The sequence below is a fragment of the Plasmodium vinckei genome (genome assembly GCF_900681995.1).
Source record: "Plasmodium vinckei vinckei genome assembly, chromosome: PVVCY_14".
Classification (NCBI taxonomy): Eukaryota; Apicomplexa; class Aconoidasida; order Haemosporida; family Plasmodiidae; genus Plasmodium; species Plasmodium vinckei.
The window spans coordinates 1,037,038-1,061,857 of NC_051306.1; the positions used below are offsets into that span (position 1 = coordinate 1,037,038).

The 24,820-nt window shown below is 22.6% G+C and overlaps 6 protein-coding genes across 6 annotated transcripts; 5 read left to right on the forward strand and 1 right to left on the reverse strand.

Annotated features, from left to right (window-relative positions):
- Positions 1-885: 885 nt before the first annotated feature.
- On the reverse strand, positions 886-3,681 carry PVVCY_1402920 (ABC1 family, putative; the record flags this gene model as incomplete). The annotated part of the gene is made up of 1 exon (XM_008624735.1): positions 886-3,681. The coding sequence occupies one exon, from the start codon at positions 3,679-3,681 to the stop codon at positions 886-888; it is 2,796 nt and encodes a 931-aa protein (XP_008622957.1).
- A 1,103-nt stretch (positions 3,682-4,784) lies between these two features.
- PVVCY_1402930 (apicoplast ribosomal protein L33 precursor, putative) lies at positions 4,785-5,373 on the forward strand (the record flags this gene model as incomplete). The annotated part of the gene is made up of 2 exons (XM_037634866.1): positions 4,785-4,929; positions 5,183-5,373. The coding sequence occupies 2 exons, from the start codon at positions 4,785-4,787 to the stop codon at positions 5,371-5,373; spliced, it is 336 nt and encodes a 111-aa protein (XP_037490907.1).
- Positions 5,374-6,511: 1,138 nt separating this feature from the next.
- PVVCY_1402940 (acyl-CoA binding protein, putative) lies at positions 6,512-6,778 on the forward strand (the record flags this gene model as incomplete). The annotated part of the gene is made up of 1 exon (XM_008624733.1): positions 6,512-6,778. One exon carries the CDS (start codon positions 6,512-6,514, stop codon positions 6,776-6,778), a length of 267 nt encoding a protein of 88 aa, XP_008622955.1.
- Positions 6,779-7,726: 948 nt separating this feature from the next.
- Positions 7,727-10,525, forward strand: PVVCY_1402950 (conserved Plasmodium protein, unknown function; the record flags this gene model as incomplete). The annotated part of the gene is made up of 1 exon (XM_037634867.1): positions 7,727-10,525. One exon carries the CDS (start codon positions 7,727-7,729, stop codon positions 10,523-10,525), a length of 2,799 nt encoding a protein of 932 aa, XP_037490908.1.
- Positions 10,526-12,322: 1,797 nt separating this feature from the next.
- Positions 12,323-14,400, forward strand: PVVCY_1402960 (RuvB-like helicase 1, putative; the record flags this gene model as incomplete). The annotated part of the gene is made up of 5 exons (XM_008624731.1): positions 12,323-13,387; positions 13,553-13,661; positions 13,810-13,907; positions 14,021-14,093; positions 14,222-14,400. The coding sequence occupies 5 exons, from the start codon at positions 12,323-12,325 to the stop codon at positions 14,398-14,400; spliced, it is 1,524 nt and encodes a 507-aa protein (XP_008622953.1).
- Positions 14,401-16,392: 1,992 nt separating this feature from the next.
- Positions 16,393-24,810, forward strand: PVVCY_1402970 (peptidase family C50, putative; the record flags this gene model as incomplete). The annotated part of the gene is made up of 1 exon (XM_037634868.1): positions 16,393-24,810. The coding sequence occupies one exon, from the start codon at positions 16,393-16,395 to the stop codon at positions 24,808-24,810; it is 8,418 nt and encodes a 2,805-aa protein (XP_037490909.1).
- Positions 24,811-24,820: the final 10 nt, after the last annotated feature.

Here is a 24,820-nt window from a genome sequence, read left to right on the forward strand (position 1 = left end):
TTATGAGTTATCTCTCTATTTAATATATCAAAAAATAATAGTTTCATACATATTTTTTAGTTCTAAAAAACGTATACGCATATGTACATATGTGTATATATCCTTACATTTTGAATATATTTATTAAAAGCTTTTATATATCCTGATGCATCAGTATCGAAGATAGGAAATTATAATTCAAACTTCGTATTTTTCATTTTATAAGAAACAAAAATATAATTTAATGATAATATGTCTTTTAACATATGTACATTATCCATTTTTTATCGTAATTATTATATCTATTGTATTATTATTTTTTTTTACTCAATATTTATTTATTTTAGTATAAACGCCTACGTGGCGTTATAATCCCCGATTATATATAATTTTTTATTTTTTTTATATATTTTCCTTAATTTTTTTGTTCTACGAAAAAATATTAATTATATTTTTTATACGACAACATCCCCTCCATTTTTTTAATATATATTGTTTAAATAGTTGTCTTTTATTCGTCCTCTTTTTTAAAATTATTTTTAATTAATAGGATACTGAAACGATTTTTAAATGTATGTGTATCCTTATAAAAAAATGTATATATAAATTAAATATTTTCGCTGCATTTAAAATAAAATGCAAAAATGGTGTGTATACCTTTATGGGTGTTTATATTCATAAAGAAGGTAGTGATATTAATGTATAATAGATATATATACTTTTTTTTGGGTTATCCAAATGATATAGCTTTATTTTTTGGAGTACCTAAGTACTTTCATTTTTTATATAAAAAGGTGCATACATTTTTACATATAAGCAAATGAAATAAAACAAATATTAGTTTAACTTTATATAAAGCAAATTAATTAGTCAAATTAAAAAAAATGTGTACACAAAAAAGGGTGTTTATGATTTTTTTGTGTATGTATCCTTAACTGAAAAAACATAATTCTTGTAAATAGAATTAAAAATATCAGCAGCATTAACCCTGGCCTTTAGCTTCATACATATCAAATAGGAACCTGATAATTTTCTGTGAAGCGTATAGATTTCTGATCGTGGGGGAACTAATCTATTATATATAATTCTGGGTAATAATGTATATATATTTTTAGCTAAATCATTATTACCAAAATCATACACTTGAGATTTAAATGGCTCTCCAACTAATATGACTGATTTAATATGAGATGATTTCATATCTTCATTTTCTTGACCAATAAAAAAATTAAGCATATATGAATAATGATAAATTTTGTCTTCATCTTCTTCGACTGATGATTTTACGAGTCTTAAATACTGATCAACAAATTCATTTTTATATGATCTTGTAGCTCCAAAATCAATTAGACATAATTTATCTTCTTCTGGATTATATATAAAATTACCTAAGTTAGGATCTGTGTTCATAATTTTTAAAACAAACAATTCATGTAAACAAAGATATAATATTCTTTGACCTATAGAATCTCTAATAGGTTGCGGATAGCTTTCTGCTACTTTTTCTAATGATATACCTTCAACGTAAGATGTTACTAAAACTCTTTTTGTTACATATTCAGAATAAACAGTTGGCACATAAAAATACTTACTTTTTTGAAAAATATTTTTAAAAAGTACATAATATTTTGCTTCATTAATATAATCACATTCGCATATTAATTCTTTTCTTATTTCTTTACAAATATTTTCAATATATAAATTTTTTAATATTAAATTAGTATATTGATTTATAAATAGCAAATTTTTTATATCACTATCTATGGATTCATATACACCTGGGTATTGAATTTTAATCGCAACTTTTTTATTATTTATTACACCTTCATGTACTTGCCCTATAGATGCACTTGCAAAGGGCTTATAATCAAAATAATCAAATTTACTTTCATAATCTTCACCTAATTCACTTTTTAAAACTTTTACTAATTGATCTTTTGGCATTATATCAGCTGAATTGCTAACCATTTTTAGTGCTTTTATTAATATTGGAGATAAGCATTCATCTTGCAAGCTTACCATTTGCCCCAATTTTAAAACTACTCCCCTCATTTTACTTAATCCATTAGCCAATATTTCAGCATTTTTTTCGTTAATAATAAGATCTTTTTGATTATTATTTATTTCATTTGAAATAATTTTGTTTTTTATATATTCAATACTAGTATTTTTTGCAATATCAAAAAATACTTTGCCAAATACTTTAGCTCTACTTAAAGGTGAAACTGGCACCTCACTTACTCGAAAATTTGTTTTCTCTTTTTTTTCATTAATTTTTATTTTGTTATCCAAAATGTTAATATTGTAATTGAAATTTGTTTCGTCAACCATGAAATGTTCTTTGGGGGTTTCAATTGTTTCTTCATTATTTTTGTTTAATTCTACATAAGCTTCATATTGTTTTTTCCCAAACATGTGTGTATCACAACTTTTTTCATTTGCTTTTCCACTAATTGGAGTAGAATGACCTATATCCTCTTTTTCATTTACATCACGTTTCTTGATATACTTTTTTCTATCACTTGGATTCACGAAAAAATTTTTTTTTTGGGTGGGATCTTCATATTTTATATTATTGTGTGAAGGGGTAGTACTTAGATGTTTTCTATCTTTATAAAACCCAAAATTATTTGCAATATTATATTCATAACTTTGTCCTAATTTTTGATTGTTACTCCGTTTTATACTGTAATTACTACCATTATTAGGTTCATATATGTTATCACTTGTTGGCTTTTTATTCTCCTTTTCTATGTTAGTTATATTAGTGAAGGACGAGTTGGTAAATTTGTATTTGGTAGAAAATATGCCAGACGAATTTTTAAAATGATGGTCAACGCTATATGTATTGCTCATGTTATTGTTTTTTAATGATTGATCATGCTTGAAATCTTTGGTATTATTATCCATATTTTTTTTCATTATATTATCCAATCCATCGTCATTTAGTAATGAATCAATTTTATTAATGTCTACATTTTGAAACAAATATTCATTTTCAAATATTTCACCATTTTCATTAAATTGGTTATGCTTATTATTAATATTATACTGATTTTCAATATTATCATATTTCCAAAAACATTTTAATGGTAATCCATGTATAATCATAAAGTTTTTATATATATAATAAAATATATAAGATTCATTTTTTTTTACTTCTTTTATTATATTTTTTATTAAATCATTATTTTCAAAGTTTGTTTCTAATAAGTTTAAGAAATTATCAAAATATGTTTTTATTTGATTTTCAACAAGAATATCATTTTCATTTTCATTTATTATTATTCCATATTTTTTCAATATTCTATTTATATTGAGCAATGCCTTCAAGGGGTCTTCTATCTCAGCTTCGCCAACTTCTTTCCTTTTCTTACAGTTCTTTTTCATTTGTTCATTTTTTTCGTGTTTTATTGCATCACTTATTAACTTTTCATTATTAGTATTTAAAATATCTGACCATTTGTATATATCAAAGGGTGTCACCCAATCCTCATTTATATATGAGTATTTAAAATTATTTATTTCATTATTTGTTTTTTCAGTGCATTCTCTTTTACTATATTTTTCTTCATTATTTCTATTTTTAAATTTTTGTATTTCGTCGTTACTCATATAGTTTCTTCTATGTACTATTGGCATACGTAATGCCATCAATTTCCTTGGTCTTAATATTACATCTCTTAACTTTTCAGCAACCATGAATATATAACAACTATTTTAAATTATTTAACTTATATATACATATTATAATAAAATATGTTTGTATAAAAGCTAAGATGAAAAAATGTATATTCTTAAACCTTCTATTGGCACATCAATATATTATGTTATTAATTTTTTTATTTGTTTCAACAATTTTTAACAATATTTTACGATATTATTATGCCGAAAAAGCAACAGACTATTATTCTCCTCGTTATTGAGCGAAGCGTTTTTTCCTACTTTCTACTAATAAAATCATTTATCAAAAAATTAAAAAACTATCTATGGATATATTATTACGCGCTCGCCAGCCTGCTCATGAGCATATATCTACACATATGCAAATATACATAATATATATATAGTTTGAGGAATAAAAAACACTAAAGGAAATTTTCTTAGCAATTTAAATTATTTTTTCAGCGTGGCGCTCTATGCTTTGAGGGCTATTTACATACATAAATACATATACATTTTTTTCTTTTAAAAAAAAATCAACCCGTTTAAAAATTATATATTTTAATATACATATTTTTATTTCTCTTTTTGTTTATTCTTTTTTTATTTCGTTTTATTATTTTATTTTTTTGGTTATCACGAATTTACCTTTAAAAAAAATTAATATATTTTTTTTATCTTTCCTCATCTTATTTTCTTTGTCCCATTGTATACGATATAAGCTTGTTTCAACTCATGAGCTAAGGTGTATACTTAATATGTTGCATTTTACATTTATTGTAATCGTACGAACGGGATAGAACATGTAAAGATGTGATATATATAGCATATATTTATTTCCGTAAAGTTATCGGTGTGTTTAGTTACCAAAGAGCGTAAACACGAGTGTAGTAAGAGTATGGAATATGAACAAACGATATATTGAAATATAATTATATTAAATGACTAACTATTTCATCGAAATATTATATATAGCAAACTTTAAATAAATACATATAATGCTCATGCATACAAACCAACTGATTAAGATATAAGAAATTGTGTATATTGGCATTTTAATAGCAAACCTTTGCTTATACAAATGTATATACAATCGAGAGGAGTTGAATACATGATACGCATTGAGATAATATATAAAGAATATGAGAAAATGTGACACACTAGCATATTTTTTTCTTTTTTTACTTATTATTTCAATAAAATGTTGCCAGCAATTTATCACGCCAAATAATATAAATAGCATAAAAATACCCTATCCAAAAATCAGTTCAGAAAATAGAAGAAATGGTAACAACCCTAATAACATATTATTTAAAAAAATGCCAAAAATGTGCACATCTAGTCATTTTCCATATAATAATACATAAATAAAATTGTATTCCTTTCATGTTTTGCATTTATTATGTAAATACCAATTTGCTTAACAATAACAAGAATATACACATATATATGCATGCAAATGTAGAAATAGCGTTCATGATCGCTCCTAATAAAAGTTGTTCACTAAATAAAAGTAATATTTTCTTCCTTTTTTTTGTAGTAAGCTTATATGCAAGAAAAAAAAAAAATCGAAAAGTTATAGTCCTTGAATGTACTGAAGCAAGGAAATTAGGGAAACGACCCTCAAGATATGTGACAGAAAAAAATAAAGTTAACACACCAAAGAAATTACAATTATATAAATATAACAAGTACCTTAAAAGAAGAACATTACATGTAGAAATTAAATAATATCTTTTACATGCACTCCATTTTTGATATTTTATATTTTTTTACGTATATACACCAGTTTTTGGTAATATCACCAAATATTTTTTTGTTTTTTGTTCTTGCTTTATAACATTTTATATTCTACACATCACTTTTATATTTTTACATACAAATTGATTAGTAATACTATTTTATACAAAATACATATATATTATGAATATTATTACTTTATATAAAAAACAATAAAATGATAAAATAAAATGTGTTATAATTATTCTTATAAAAAACCACAAAATAATAACAATTATTGACAATAGTGTTTTACTATCATTATAATTGCTATTATTACCTTTTTGTTTAAAAGTTAAAAGAACCGTCGTCTTAAATAAGCCTCATGTTTCATAACATAAACACATATATAATATATCGAATTTGCAAAACTGTACTATACGGCTTGTATTCATTAAAAATCGTATAGACGGAAAAATTATGTTATAATAAGAATAGGCCATCTCGCACATTTAAAAATAGTTATTAACAGGGATATTGCACTTTACACATATAATCTGAATATAATATAATATAATAAATTACATGAATATAAACACACTTTTTGGCAAAAAATACATTTTATGTTTGTACAGCAAGCATTTGATATGGTAAAAATATTATAAAAAATATTTAAGTTTTATAATATAAAAAACCTTATATTTTAATAATATATTTTTTACTAATATAAAGTTGTGACATTTATTTTAAATTCCTATCCAGAAAATAATATTTTTTTATTTTAAAAGTTATAACATTTAAGCACGCATCACTATTTCAGTATTTTTATTCGTGAAAAAATAAGGTATTTGATAAAATACATTGTGAAATTATATTTGGATATTTATACAATCATATATTATATTGAATAAATACATAGTAATGTATTTTTCTTTTCGCAGTTTATTTTCCATTTATACCATAGTTTTTTAGTATATAGTTTCCACATCCTTTTATAGTTACCATGTAAAAATATAATAATATGAAAAAATCTTTACATCACCCCAAAAAATTATAAACTGACATTCTCACATATATTTACGTTAAAACTTTATATATATGTTCATAATTTTTTTACATTTTTACTTTTAGCATCTCAAGTTTAGTGGATATGGGTGATTTATTTGATAAATGTGTTTCTTTCGTTAGCTCACTACCTAAGAATGAGCCACTTTCAATGGAATTAAAACTGGACTTATATAAATATTATAAGCAAGGTATGTTTGGCTCATGTAATATTGAGGCCCCAAGCTTTTTTAAATTTGAAGAAAAAAAAAAATACGAAGCATGGAAATCAGTTGAAGAGCTAAGTAAAGATGATGCCAAAGCAAAATATGTTGAAGTTGTTACTTCATTATATCCTGAATGGAATAAATAATAAGAACGTTGTAAACATATATATCCTTGTTTCAAAATTACCAGCAATTTTTATAGTAATGGATTATATTATTGAATCGTCTATATATGTGTTTATGCACATAAAGTATATACATTCCTGTGTATGCATGCTATATATATATCCGTTTCCTAATACACGGGATTATGAGATATATATGTAAATTGCTAAGAAATATGTTTTCTTTTTTATATGATGCTGGATCATTTTTCTTAATTATGTTATATGATTTATGTGTATATAAATTAAAAAGGAAATAACATTATATTAATAATATGTTTTGTAGTATTAATCATTACTTTTATTATATAATAAATAAATAAATAAATAAATAAATAAATAAATAAATCAAATAAAGTAAGAAATATAGAATCATCTAAAAAATATTATATAAAATTCTTACTTAAATGAGTTAAATATATACGTACATGAGACAATAATAAAAAATAAATAAAATAGCGAAATCATCCAAATATATGTCCAAATTGGTTTATATGCATACATTGAAATTCTATGGCAGTTCGATGTTTTTTTAAGTATTAAAAATAAAGAGCAGGGAATGGAAACATAACCTAAATAATGAGTATAATATATATTAAATATATCATATTATGGGATAAAAAGGATAGGCATATATTATTATTCATAATAAATATAGTATTATATCTATATAAACACATTTTTATATCATTCTCAGCATATAAGAATATGCTAATAATACAAGCATTTGCATATTTTCTCATTTTATTTTTAATTTTCTTTAGTCATGAATTCTTGACATTTGTGTAATAAATTTTTGTATATTGAAATAAATTTATATTGAATGCATGTGTACATAATATAGACATATATACACAATATGATTAAACACTGTAGATGAGAAAAAAAATAATTAAAAATAAAATTTCAAAGTTATAATATAAATTAAAAATGACTTCGAAAGAAAAGGAGCATAATTTAAATAAAAAAACGAAAAATTCAGAAATTGAATTTTATACCCCTAAATCTAATCTTTCCATTGGTAGTGTAAATAGAAATGTTGCTATTAATAATTTATATAAATATGTTAACAAAACCAAAAAAATAAGTAATAATAAAATAAAAAAAAGGTTTAATGGCAGGAATAATTATATAAGCATTGATCAATCGAATATAAAATTGTCTAGCATTTTTAGTTTAAAAGAAAAAAATAAAAAAGCTGAAATTAATAAAGATAAATTTTTAATCGAATTTAGTAAAAGCGATACAGTGTCTGATAAAAATTATATTCCTATAAATAATAATGTTAAGACCAAAATATATGCTATAAAAAAAAGTGATAAGCAATTAAATAATAAAAAGCGAATTTTTTTTGAGCATACAGAAAATATTTTAAGATATTTTAAAAACGTCAATAGCACAAAAAGTGTAGATAAGATTCAAGAAACAAATTGCGAACAAAATAAACATGATGTTGAAATTTCAAAAACAAGCAAAGAACAGAATAATGTAATAAACAATAATACAGTATATAACACATATAGTAAAGATGATGAAAAAGAAAAAATAGAAAATATAAAAAACAAAGAGACAATAAGAGTTATTAATAATAATCAAATTCCATATTTAGACAAAGTATGTGATTATTCAAAAACAGCAAAATGTGAGAATTATGAAAGTAGTAATATATTAGACTTTGAAAAAGATAAAATAAAAAATGAGAACCTACAAGATGATAACCACAATGATGTATATTATGCATTTTTAGAAACTATGTATATATATTCTCAAAAATATTTTTTATATAATAAAATGGAATACATTAGTAAGATATTATTCTACAAGCAACCTAATTTAAAAAACTTTATTTATTTAATCGAATCATTGTTCTTAAAAAAAAAATATGTTGAGCTATTGAATTTGCTACGTATACATAAAAGATTATGGGTATTCCCATGTCCAGAAAAAGACACAAACAAAAATTATAATAAAATAAATAAAAAAAAAGGAGGTCGTAATAAGCATTGTAACGATATTCATCAAGCATTTATGCATTCGAATAGTTCTATTAAGAAAATATATGATTGCACAAACATTATAAATATTTCCGATGATAGCTATATTAATGTAACGGGCGATAAGCAATTTTTATGTAAAAATTTCCAAAAAATTAAATGCATAAATTACATAGCTTATATAAAAATAAAATCTCTACTAGAAATAAAAAACAAAAATTGTTTAAATAAGGGTATAATGTTTATAAATAAGCTCAATAAAAAAAAATTGATAAAGAATAGTTGCTATTATTTATTGCAAGTAATTATTGATTTATATGAACTAAAAGGTTTATATAATCACTCTTTAAAATATTCTATTTTATTATTTTTAAAATGCCCAATATATCCCCAAATCATTCTTAAATTATTTGGGCTGTCTTTATTATCTTTAAAGGATGAGATATACTTAATTTTACTAGCCAAATGTAGCAAAAAAGTAAAATGGCTAAAATACTTTCTCTTGTTTATTTTATACTCTGTTAAGTACCAATTTCACAATAGTAAAGTTTTTTATCACTTTCTTTTCCTTATTGAAAGTGTAACAAAAGCAAAACATAAAAATAAAAAAATATGTAAAAATAAATGTAAAAGTAGTTGCAGAATGTCAGCAAATGCCATTAATTATGATACCAAATTAAATAGAATTAATACATCGAATAGCAATGCATATGAGAATAGACATCGAATTATTGAAAACCATAGATCTATAAATACATATAATAGTAATAATATAAGAACAATACTAGAAAAAAATTGCAGCAACGACGACGAAAATAATCAAATAGATAATTGTTATATTTTAAGTAATACGATTCAGAAAACGAACCAATACAAAGAGTATATAGAACAAAATAAGTGTGAAAAAAATATGAGTGACCTTGAGAAACAATATTTTAAAGTATCAAATATTTTTAATGAAACTGATATGTTTCATACAAAAAATTATCCTAACATTTTAATTTTTAAAAAAGTGATTTTATACAATTCAATATATAATAAAATAACACTTTATGATATTTATATATATTTAACAAAAAATATATTCTCTAAATATTTTCCAAGGGTATTTTTATATTCAAAAATATATATTATAATAAATATAAAAAGAAGTTTTTATGAGCGTAATTATTCTATGTGCTATAGCTTATGTAAGTTGTTGTTAATGGATCAGATATATGACTCTTGCGTAATAACCTTTTTTGTCAATTCGGCTTATTTGCTAAATAAAATTAGCTGTATTAAAAAATTGGCTATGGAACTAAAAAAAATAAATAAATATATTTATTTTTTATTTTGCAATGCGTCTTTACTATTACATTTTAATAAAATAGAAAGATCTATACAAATATACAAATATATTATTGATACTTATTCAAATATATTTTCGGATTTATATTTTTATTCCTTGTCTAATTTAATATACTCCTTGCAGTTAACTCAAAAAGCTCATCAAATTATAATTTATTGTAAAAATCTTAATAAACTATTTTTTAATAATATTCATTCATATATATTATTGTCATATTATTATTTTGTGAATAATATCCCCAATAAAACTTTTAATTCGCTATTCAAGGCTTATAGATTATACAACTATCACCCTGATATATATTATATTCTATCTTTGCTGTCTTTGAGTTACAAGAAGTATGATATATGCAAAACGTATTCTTTAGGCACCTCTATCAATTAGTATATACATAAATTACATAGACATATTTGTATTATATGAAAAAAAATATATAAATTAGTTTAGTTAGAAAGGCAATCAATTATACACACATATGTAATTTTACAAATAAAGTAGTAACAAATATGAATAACTGACACAATATACACCTTGTTTCTATATCATTAATAATGGATTATTAGTGTGTTAAAAATAATATCACCTTTTCTCTCTTAAAGAGGAGTATTCACTATCCCACTATGCGCATGAAATTAATAATGCAACATTTGTATTTATTTTGTCTACTTTAATTGATACATTTTTAGGTTTAAAGATTATGTTTCTTTTAGTGAACTAGCGCTTTTTTTTAGCCTTAAAAAACAAGTAGTTCGGAATTATATTTTCACCAAAATTTATGAAAACCAAAATAAATATGTACCTTCTTATTTGTTGCATTACAACTTCAAAACAATCAATACGAACGAAATTTCAAGCAATACCTTTGCATTTTTTGATGAATTCATGTGTTATTTTTATTTTGAAAACTTAATTAAAGCATACGTAATTTTACATTCCGTTTATTCTAAAAGGTACAAAAATAAAAAACGAAATATTCATATCGTTTATCAATGTGTTGTATTAATTTTCTTTTTTAATTAAAATTTTTTTAAGCACACATCTGATATTCTGCCATTTATGTATATATTTTAGCCTATTATGCATATTTATTGATTTATATTATTCAAATATGCATTTTATATTTTATTTGGTTTTTTCTCTTTATTTAGGTGTAAATTGAATTATCTCATATTAGGCGAAAATTTATGCAATACTGGATTAAGGTTTTTTTCGAAGGACATAAAGTTATTACACAGTAATATTAAAAAATACAATAATATTCTATTAGTTATAATTCTTTATATATACCAATTCTTTCTTTCGTTATATATATATACACAGTTTTAGGATATATTTATAATATTAAAAAGCGCACGAAGATTCACTTATCCATAGATGATGCCGCATAAAAAGAGAACATATGTGCTACATTCTTTTGCTTTCCAATTGTTTATTACTGTATATGTATATTTCATTTTGTTTATAATATTTGTGATTTTGTTTATATTTGTAATTTTTATTAAAATGATGAATATTTTAGTACTCTTATAACATAAATAAAACACTATTGCTATGTCCTAAAAAATACAATTATACTTTTCCCGTAAAATAGTTTTTTGCACCGATATATGCATTTTTTCTCATTATATATGTATTCATTGGAACATGATAATGGGTTCTTCTTTTTATAAGAATATATTACACATATTGTGCAATATCCTTTTTTGTCGACCACAAATTTTCCATGAAAAAAAATGTTATAGTGAGTACACCTATAAAAATGTGTACACCAGCAATATTTAAATAAGGGATATATAATATATATTTTTAAATAAATTTCGCAAAAGTCAGTCAAACCTTAGCATGGTGCATCTTAATTATGCAGTAAACTAATGGGAATGAAAACAAAATTTTTTTTTCACACTCTCTATTCCTTTGTTTTGTAAATAGGAAAATAATAATATGGTCTATTATATTTACAGAGTTCTTTTAATTTTTATTACGAATTTAATGTTTAAGTACATAAATAAACTTATCCATTTAATGATAATAAATGCATGTGCTATTGTCTACTTATAAGCAAAACGAATTTAAAGGAAATATTTATTATTTTAACACATAATAGAAAAACACGATTTTTTTGCCTTTCTCTCTATTTTCAGAGTCTGTTGATTTATCTTATCCTTTAATATCTTTATTCCCATGAATATAATCGAATCCAATAAAGAAAAAGAGAGAATAAGTCTCCATAGCCATATTAGCGGCTTGGGTTTAGATGAGGACGGATTTGTGCATGATGCTGATTTAGACGAACCTCAAAAGATATATAAAAAAAGTGAGCAAAATGGCAAGCTTACAAATGGTGAAAATATACATGATAATCAATACAATGAAATATGCAACATGAATGGAGATAATAATATTGATGCATCAAGTAATGAAGGTGAAGAAGGTAAAGATAAAATAAAAAGCTTATATAATTGCAAAGGTATGGTTGGTCAAAAAAAAGCTAGAGAAGCAGCAGGAATATTTATAAACTTAATAAAAGAGAAAAACATTTGTAAATGCTTATTATTGGCTGGCCCTAGTGGAAGTGGGAAAACAGCTATTGCTATTGCAATAAGTAAAGAAATTAGCGAAGAGTCTATTCCTTTTTGTATATTTAATGCATCTCAAGTATATTCTTGTGAGGTTAAAAAAACTGAAATTTTAACACAATATATAAGAAAAAGTATTGGCGTAAAAATCAAAGAAATCAAAGAAGTATTTGAAGGAGAAGTTATAAAATTAGAACCATTTTATGATGATACATATGACGAAAAGAAAATATCTTATGTACATATTACTTTGAAAACATTAAAAGAACAAAAAAAAATAAAAATACATTCTTCTATATATGAAAATATATTAAAAGAAAAAATACAAGAAAAAGATGTTATATATATAGAATCACATAGTGGATTGGTTAAAAGAGTAGGTAGATGTAGTTTATATCAAGATATGTTTGATATAGAAACAGATACATTTGTTGACTTACCTAAGGGAAATGTTCATAAAAAAAAAAATATCATACAAAATGTTACATTATACGACTTAGATATATCTAATGTCCAACCCAAAGATAATATACTTAACTTTTTTCAAAACGCTAAATGTAAAAAAACAGAAATAACAGATAAATTACGAAATGAAATAAATAAAATTGTTTATAAATATGTAGACCAAGGAATTGCTCAAATTGTTCCTGGTGTCTTATTTATTGATGAGGTACATTACTCAAAAAAAATTTGCATAAACTTTATTATCATATATGTAATACATTTTTTTTTGAAATAAATGCGCATATTATTGAATGAATTACATCATGAATTTGATATATATTCTTAGAATACCTATTTTTATGTATATAATTTGTTTACAACTTATATGCAGGTGCATATGTTAGATATCGAGTGTTTCACGTATTTAAACCGAACCCTAGAATCAAATTTAGCGCCCATTGTTATTTTAGCAACAAATCGAGGAATTTGCAATATAAAAGGTTTGATTCATTTTTTTTTTCGCTATAACTATTTTTATATACAAATTAGTCTATGGAAACATATACACTTATGCATAATGTGTTTGTGTATTATTCTTATATTTGTGTATATAGATATTCTAATCCTCATACATATTTGATTTGACAGGTACAAATATAATATCTGCGCATGGAATACCTGTTGATTTACTCGATAGAATAATTATCGTAAAGACGATGTTATATAATAAAGAAGAGATATTGCAGGTATAGTCATACTGGAATTAACACAGATAAATATATTCATATATTTTATATTTAAAACCTTTTCCAAAACAATAGATTTTTTCTTTTTTTTACTTATTATGCTTCTATTTAAGGTTTTAAAATTAAGATGTAAATTTGAAAATATAAAAATTGAAAATGAAGCCTTAAATTATTTAGCCGACATAGGTATCCTCAAGAAAATAATAATAAAGTGAATATTATCATTTGATATTTTTTTTACTATCCAAATATTAATCCATTATATTATTAGCTTATTTTTACATATCAATTTGATCAATTCATTTTTATTTCAGGCATGAGTTGTTCTCTGAGATATGCTATACAACTTTTAACACCAGCAAAAATTTTATCTAAAAGAAAGGGGAAGAAAATGATAAGTAAATCCATTATAGAAATCGTTTCTTCCATTTTTTTCGACACAAAAAGATCAACGCAACTTTTGTTAAGTGAAAAAAACAAATATTTGTATTAAAATGTAATTGAATTAAGGGGTCATAAAAAATTGTAGTATTTAAAAGGGAAAAATCATACGATCCATTTAGAGCAATTTTTTAGAAAAACTTGAAACCTAAATGATATTAATTATCATATATAAATACATAAAATGTATTCTCACGATCATCTATGCAAGTATTAGTATGTTTACATAGGCATACTTATGCTTACACATACACACATGTATAAATTTATATAGACAATATTAATATGAAACATTTTTATAAGTCGCAGTGCATCAGTGAGTTATTGAGTACACGCGATGTATGATTTTGTGATAAAAAAAATTTACTATTGTCCATATTTTATTAGTGGTATATAGTTCAAAATGTATTTTTTATTAAATTTGTTGTATATAGATATAAAAATATTGCGAAGCTCTCCCATTTTCTTTAACTTAAAAATATAAAACATATAATATAGAAATATATGTTTATCATTTTTCTTGCTTTATTTATATATTTTGCAAAATAATATATATATTATGCTTTCCGTTATTTCTATTTTTAAAATGATTTCGATTTACAAATTTGGTATTGTTCTAAGTGTAAAATTATTTTATATTATTTAAAATTATTTTTTATGATATAATGATATTATCATTTTAATATTAATTTAACTATTATGATACAAATTATACATTCTTTAAAACAACCATAATTAAATGTTTCCAAGATGATGCAAAAATAAAACATCCAACTGTTGAAAATGTGCTTAATATTTTTATGTGAAAAAAACGTGCATGATTTTGTGTGAAATTCATATTTCCTTCTTTAAAATATGAAATAAATTCGCTACTAATTATAGCTTTAAAAATTGTTGCAATTTTTATTATTCCTTTAATTATTATTTTATATATATTATTTTTATCATTTAATAATAAGTATTTTACTATATATGTATAATACAATGTATATGATGTGCTCATTTTAATATAATGCATATCCATACATCATTTCAATCTATCCTTTGAATAGTTATATTTAATTTGATATGTATGCTATTTATTTATTATTTTTCTCTTGAATTTTGTTCACACGAATAGTACTTTTTAATTTGGTATACTATTACACTTTCGAAAAATGTAAACAGAAAAAAGTAATAACATCATTAAGTTTTTAGAAAGCGTTTTATGTTACCATTTTTATTTCTTACACTTTATTCTACTACTGTTTTATTTTTATAGTGTGTATGTGAAGTGATAATGTTTTGTAAAACCATTTAAAAATGAAAAAGGTACAATAGCCTAATAGAAAATTAATCATTGCTTCTTTATATCAACGATAGGAATATTTCCTACCTATTATTTTTTTAATGCTTAACATATCACTATCATTTTATTGTATTTTTATATATTTTTTTAATATTTTTTGGCATATATATTATTTCAAGATTTGTTTATATTGGCTTATTTTATTTATTTAAAAAAAAAACCTTTTAATCCGTTTGGATCATCTTATATCTTGTTAAAATAAGACATAGATGATGTATATATAATATGTATATAATAAATATAAATAATTAAGCAATTATAAACGTATATATGAGAAGGACGAGTTAAATACAATGCTAGAAATTATATATATTTTTTTTAATTAGATAAAAATTAAATTATATATACGATTAGTACAATGAATTATGTTTTTCATTTTAACCTGCCCAATATGTTATTTAAAAGGAATTAATTCTTAAAAAATAATTCATTTATTAGACATAATTAAAAAATATTAATAAGGAATAAATAATAGTAATGAATAACTATAAAATAATAACGAGATAGTAATAGAAACAACAAAAAGGCATATACACATAATGCCTATATGTAAAATCATAATTGAGTTCGAGAAGAAAATATAAAATAACCAAGCTTTAAATGGGATAAAAAACTTAGATAATAGCTATCCAACCAAAAAATTCTAAAAAGTCTAGTAAAATAACAATACAATAATAAAATTATTGATAGAAAAAGATGATTAAAGGGGAATTCAATTTACATGGGCGGCTAGAGAAGCTAATATCACATGTGCTAAAAAATATAGATAATGAGCCATATAAATTTGGAGATAATGTGAATAAAAATGTGTATGCGCCATTTTATGAGATATATGGGAAAGAAAGCCACATAGAAAAGTTAAGTTATAATGAGATTTTAGAAAAACATAAAGATAAAAAAAACATCCACAAATATTTATTTTATATGTTTGAATATGTCCACAATAAGATAAATATAAGTCATAATATAAAATATGTAAACTTCTTATATCTTATTTTGAGATATATTACATATTTTTGGATGTTTTTATCAAATAATGATAAACTAGCTTTAGTTTTTTATTATCATTTTAAGCTTGCAGAATTATTATTTAATTTAAAAATCCTTAAATTTTCTTATTTTTTAAATATATATGGTATACAAATTTTCTTCAATATTAAAGCAAAATTAAACATACAATTTTTGACAAAGGACATAAGTGAGGAAAATGCAGTCTCCTTAATAAAGGTTGTTATATCAAATTTAAATAAAATAATTTTATCCGAAAATAAAAATATTATTAACATTTTTGAAAAAAACAATTTTATTAAATCTACAAAGACAAGTGTAATTAGTAATATTGGTACAAAGAATAACACCAATATAGACAATAATAAAGAAATAAATAATAATGATGTTTCAAAAATAAATAAAATTACACAAGGGGATGATTCCTTTAATATGCAAGCAGATAGTAGTTTATATAATTATATATGGATAGGTTATTTTGATGAAAGTGACAAAAATATATTGAATGAAAACTGTTATAATGCTCATAATATTGAAAAAAATGGAAAAATATCTAACAACAAAAAAGCATATTCTTTAATATTAAAACATGACAATATAAAAAATAAATCTAATAATATATTTGGGTCTAATGGCCTTTCAATTAATAGCACCTATAATATATTTTTAAACTTTGTTCAATTATTTTTTAAAATAACATTCTACGATATTGATACATTTTTACCGTGTCTAAATATATTTAATTTAGATAATTTTTTGATTTATTTTCATATTTATGAAATACTTTCATATCTTGAAATTCTGGAAAAAAAAAACACAGCAAATGAAGTTTTGAAAGGCACACAAATTGTACCAGACAAATCTGATAAAGATGCGGGTAATGCTTATAATTGTTTGAGTTCCAAGTTAGTTGGGGAAGACAAAAAAGATAATTTAGTCAATGATTGTATTTTTTTAAATGTCAATAAAAATACTAAAAAAATATTATGGAGTATTATGTTTGACGAATTACGAAAAGCATTTTGTTCAAATGTGAAAAATGTAAATTACACATTAAAAATTTTAAAGTTAACTTTTAGTTTTTTTTTGTTTGATGAAAACCATACATTAAAATATGCAAACAGTATGGATTTGTCTGAAGAGTTTGTAAAAAAAAAAGAATATAACTTTACATTTATATCTCAAATATATTTTAAAGAGGTACTAAATTTTGCAATATCTTTTATTAACAGTTTAAGATACTCAAAATCGATAGCATATGAAATAGTGTATAAATCTATTTCATACGTGTTTTATATGGTATCAAAATTAATATGTAATTTAAATAATGATAAAAAAAAATATATTTTGGTTAATAATGAAAGTAACTTGAGCCTTATATACCTCATTTCATGTGTGTATAAATATTATAAAAAATTGTATATCGATAAAAATGAATTGGAAAATGGCGGGGAAAACAATACCAATAAGGGAGCTATGAATAAAAAAGAATATACTAATATAGACAATAAGAAAAAATTAAAATACTCTTTTGTATTGCTAGAAAAGGTTTATCAGAAAATACAGGAATGTTTATATATTTCATTAACAATAGATGAATTTGTTCAAGAACAAACAAAAAATAATATCCCCTCAATCGACGAAAATATTAGAAAGAGCTCTAAATACATATCCCCAGGAGATTACATAAATGTATGTAATTTATATGTTTGTTTTATTATAAAATTAAATAAGATAAATATGTTTTATTCTAATTTGGATATTATAAAAATTTTGATGGAAAAAGACAAAACTATATACAGAAAATATATATATACTATAAATAAAAATATTGAGAATTTTATCCGATTTTTTTCCTTTTTACTTAATATACATTATGAAGAAAATCAAAATGATTTGGTCTTAAAAAAATATATAGCAAATTTGAAAGGCCCCAAAAAATATAAAAGTAAAAAACTGATTAAAATTATGAAACCTTATCATTCCCCACTAAAATATATCATTCTGAAGGATGAAATTCATGAAGATGAAGAGAAAAAAAAAAAACACAAAAATGAAAAAACAAAAAATAGAAAAAGGAGTGGCAACGAAGAGGGGCATATAAGTAACTGTGAGCAGAATCAAAGTCGATTTAATACATCGATAAAATCGGAAATCACACTAAAAAATGTGTCTAACAAACATAATTATCGTAGTAGTCTTTTTCAAAATAATGAAGACGATTTATATAAAGAAAATCGCCCTTTCAAAGATAAAATTGAAAGCGATAAAAATGATTTATTTCGAAAATGCTCCTATAAAACAAACAGAGGGGATGCATATAACGATTCAAACAATAGTGATGATAATAAAAAAACAAGTAGTGAAAGCAGCAGTGATGATAGTATTTTGAATGAAAAAATATATAGTTCAGAAAATTTTGATAATATGGAAGAAAATGTAAAGTATAAAAGTGATATGCTTCTTCTCGAAAATTCTCTATTTAGAATCGATAAAAATATTTTGAAAAAAATAAATATCGATTTTCTAAATGTGTGTCATAGTATTATTTTATCCGTTAAAAGATGCATAATCATATCTGATAGTATTTATGATTATTTCAAAAAATATGAAGAATATGATCCAACTTTCAATATATATATTTGTAAGAATATTTTTTCGAATTTTTTAAAACTTAACTTTTTAAATATAAGCATCTTTTCATACATTTGTGTTAAATTTGGATATGACGATATCTTAAAACAAATGTGCAACTCATCGTTAATATTTTTGTCTTATAGTATATTTGAAAAATATATCAATTTTGTATTAAATCAAGATGTGGAAAAATTGAAAAAGCATAAAAATATTTTGCATTTTAGCACAAACAAGCTAAGAAAAACAGAAAAAAACAGTATTGTGAAAGGAAAAGATGGTGAGAATAAAAACGCCGATAATTGTGATGGGACGAAAACAACCAGTTCTGCTACCAGCTCTATATACTCACATTTATATCTTGAAGATATATATGAAATATTAAAAGATATGGATAATTATTCATGTGAGGATATGTTTATATCAGATAAAGATGAATTTACAGAAACATTATATTTAAATGCTCTTTTATTTGTTATTAATGTAATATCGATATGGGAAATGTATTTAGAAATACCAATAGAAGTATTAAACAAAATGAAATATACATTTTTTGAATTATTTTATAATACTACAATTAAAATTATACAATTTATTAAAAAACGTAATGGATACTATTTTATATTAAATATATTAAAATTCGTTTATTTCAAATTTATAAGTTTACCATTTAATCCTATTAATACTTACACATCAATTAAGTTATATGACTTTTATGAATTTCTAATAAACGAAAATTCTCCTACTATACAAAATATTGATAATAATCCATTTGATGATGAAAATATAAATATAAATTCTGTTAGTCCAATGAAATTTTTGAAAAACACTTCAAATTATGAAAGTAGAGATGAATTCACATCGAATGTGCGCGATAATAAACAATTCAGCATAAGGAAAACTGTATGTTCAAACAATTTATATACTGATGAAACAAATAAGAATATATATGATATTACAAATTTTAACAATTTAAGTGTTAGTAAAAAAAAAAAGCGAATAAGTATGGGAGGACTTGTTCCTGTATTTTTAAATAATGAAGATTCAGAAACGGAAAAAGAAAAAGAAAAAAAAAAAAAACGGAAAACAAATAATGATTATTTATTTTATAATAGCAATCTAGATACAGAACCTGAAAAACTTTCAATAACTCCTTCAAAAATAAATGTCTTATTCAACAATAATGAAAATTTATTTACTAGCGTCAATAAAAATGGCCAACAACATGATTATGAAAATTATAACGAAATAATACCTAGGCGTAGCAATTACAAAAATGATAAGAATGCAAATGAGCAGTTTAGCTTTATTGATGATAGTATTATGCATGCAACACCACGAAATGATTTTTCTAATTATGAAGATGAAGATAAGGAGGAGCAGGCTTGTAATAATATTAACAATGAAAAGAACAACACAAGTATTTATAGAAATACATATTTGAACAATTATTACATACCTCATATTGACCTTCTGTTTATTATTTTAGATATGATCATATATTATTATTTTGATAAAAGAAAATATAAAAAAATAATATTAATTGTTAATAATTTGTTTAATAATATCATTAGAAAATGTGATTATAACACAAAAGAATATTTAAGATCGTCTATTTCATATATTTATAATTACTACCAACAAATGAATATATGTAATAACAAGATAAATCCGCATTGTTGTATGGTTATCAAACATATTTTATCGATTTATACAAAATCAAAAATATGTCTTTTAAATAAAAAAATTAAGAAACACTTATCTTATGTAAAAGAAAAAAGTACAGATGATGAATCTATGAAATTAAATTATAATGAATTTTATATAAATTTTATTAACCATAATTATTGGAAATATATATTTTATTTTGATAATACATCAAAAGGTGATTACCATTTTTATAATAATAAACAAAGTGATAATAAAACAAATACACACACACACGCAAAAATGACAATGATTAACAATTTGTTATCTATACATATAAATACGTTGCTTTTTGCAATATTATATGATAATTTGTCAAAATATGTTACTCATAATTTTATATTTTTTTTTAAATTCTTAACATTTTTTTATAATAAAGTATGTATAGATATCTTGAATTTAATTAAAAATTCTCATAATTTAGAATTTTTCAATATATATAACTTTGAAAATAATATTACTTATCCAAATCAAAGCGAGCATATATTAAACAAATTAAGAAGCTATTTATATAAAGACATCGGTGTGGTTAGGGAAAATAATCTCGATACTACTCCATCCAAAATTCAAGATATAGATAAAACAATAGAGAAAAATGGCAGAAAAAAAAACAAACATATTATTCTTATGGACATTGATGAATTGCTCATTACATATGTCCATATAAATTTCATATTTTCAAGATATTGCTGCTATGTTATGTTTTTTAAAAATATATATGCTCAAAAATACGAAATTATATTTAAGCGTAATGCTACGAATGATTATTTTACAAAATTTAAAAATAATAGAGATTTTTTTGATTTCTTTGAATTTAAGGGCCACGAAAAAGGGAATGATAAAAAATGTGTTAACAACAAATATGAAGATAGTAAATATAGTTATGAAATTAGTGAAAAAACAAAGCAAACACCTTCAATAAAATTTAATAATAATAGCAAAAATAATGCGATAACCTATTTTCATGATACTTTTTTGAACGAGAATGAAGGTGTAAGCAATTCTGATAATACTAATGATTCTAAATCTACTAGTATTTCAGTAGAATATAAAAACGTTTCAAACGACGTAGATTATGTATTTTTAGAGTTCATTTTAGAAATTATAGAATGCATAGATATATATGACATCTATAAAAAAATTCTAAATAATTGCTACTATGTAATAAAGGCAGAAATTTTTTATAATTATATTTACAATAATATTGAATCGCTAAAAAGGTTTTCTTATCTCAACAATGTCTACCATTTATATAAGTTATATTACTACATTTTTGTCTGGCCCAATAGTGGCAAAATTCACAATAACAATCCCATTTGCAAAAACTCAGATTCTACATTTTCCGTTGAAACAAATGGAATGTGTAAAAAACATTACAACAAAAGACAGGAAATTACAGAAAATAATGATATATTTTATATTTTTGATCTGAATAATGTATTGAGAGAAAAATTTAGTAAAAAATATATAAAACTTATGAATGAAAATGATTCTAATTTAGATTGTACAACTGATCATGAATGGTCTAGTGGAAATACTTCTCTTACCGATGAAAATAAGAATGTAGGCAAATACAAAAAAATATTGAATAATAATAAAGCATCGCACAATTTAAACAAAGCTATAAATAACGATGAAAATTTTGATGATGAAAAGGATTATTTTTTATGTGACATATATAATTTTAAATTAAAGCTATACCACCCTAATTACAATGAAATGGAAAAAAATGTTGGAAATATTAAAAAAGACGATATTTTTAGTACTTTGCTCATTATTAATAAAAATTATTTATTGTCATTAAAAAAAATATATACAAAGATAAACAAATATGTTTATAATTATATTTTAAGCCTTTATTATATAATTTTATATTTTTATTTTGATGACCATATTATAATTAAAAAAAAACTGTCTATTTATTACATTATAAATATGTTTCAAAAAAAATATAAATTATTTTATAGCAAACTTTTTGACAGAGAAAACGATATTCCATTATTTGATCAAACTGCACATAGTCCAAATTATCCATCTTCTTCATCGGGCTCATCTTTTTTCAATTCGTCATCAGATTCTTCTGCTTCAGAATCGATTAACCAATCACCACATTCTTATGATAATGTGCTTGATAATAGAAAGATAAAACCAAACGAGAAAAAAAGTGATTCAGAAATGCTTTTCAAATTATTTAAAGTGAACGATTTAAAAAAAAATATATATTTAATTTTTGAAATTTTTAGCAATATATATGATGAATATTATGGGGACATTTATAATAACTCAAATATTGCCAATCATATTGTAACAAAAATAGATATAGAAATAATTGCATATTTTGGAGAAATATACCAAATAACACATATGTATAAAATGCATAAATATTGCATACATCTTTTGTTATTGTGTATTATTTTCACATCGAAAATATGGCTAGTTTATATATTTAGTGAAAAAAATGCTTACAACCAATTTGATAAGAATGGAAATGATTATAAAAAATATTTTGGATTATATTATCATGCTCAAGATGAGGAAAAAAGAAAAATAAACTCAAATGAAAACAATGTTAAAACGAAAAAAAGAAAGAGCAAATATGATAGAAATAGCATAATAAATATGGATATAGACGATACTAATACGAAAAATAAGAAAAATGAGCATACATTAACGAATATAAGAACATATTTACTAGATATTGTATATAAAAAAATTACAGAAAATATAAATGATAATAATATTAAAGAGATATATAATAATCTACATAATTATATGCAACAGTTAATTATGTGCACGTCCTTATTTTATATAACATTTATCTGTTTTGAAAATTTATATAAAAATAAATGGAATTTATTTTTTTTAAACTCTGCAAATATTCTTTATCTTTATTATGTCGATTTTAGCGAATACGTGAAAAGCTTTTGTAAAAAACATTGTCCTGACCAAGTGCATGTCTCCAATTTATTTATTGATAATTTCCATTTAGACTTGATCAATTTGAAATTTGAAGCCTATACCAAGAGCAAATCTTATAAGACAATGCTAAAACGAAAGACAGAAAAAAAAATCCAAAGTTTGGGATTAAATTCCAAATATACTGATACAACAAATGAAAAATATTCAAAAGAAAGCAATACTACTATGAAATATCATAATAAAGACATGCCACAGTTGTATGATGACAAATTTAATGACCAAGGAAATGAATCAAGATGCATATACACACAAAATGAACAAGACAAAATGAGCAACAATATGATGACATGGTATCATGAGAATGAAACAGAGAATAAATATAAAAATAGTAACTTGAATAAGGAAAATACAAACTATGACGATGATAATACATATTCAAAATATTTGTTTTTGAATTATTACGATAAAAATGGGATAAAAGGCTGTATAAAAAGCTTAAAAATTATAGAGGAAAAATATCAAGACAATTTAATGGAATTTGTTCAAAATAATATTTGCTTATATTTTAATATTATAAAATATTTATACAAAAAAAAGAAAAAATATTTAAGTCTTCCTATATATAGTAATTCTCATATAATCTCAATTATATCAATGATGAAATTTTCAATGGTAAACTATTTTACCATGTTTAATGTATCTTGCACTTTTATGTCTCTTAGCTTTGAGCGCCCAGTATATGAATTTGATGGTGAAAGTATTGATAAGTTTAAAGATGTAAAAAAAAAAAAAAAAAAAAGGATTCAAAAAAAAACAACAATAATAGTAGTAGTTGTAATATCCTAAAATCGATGAA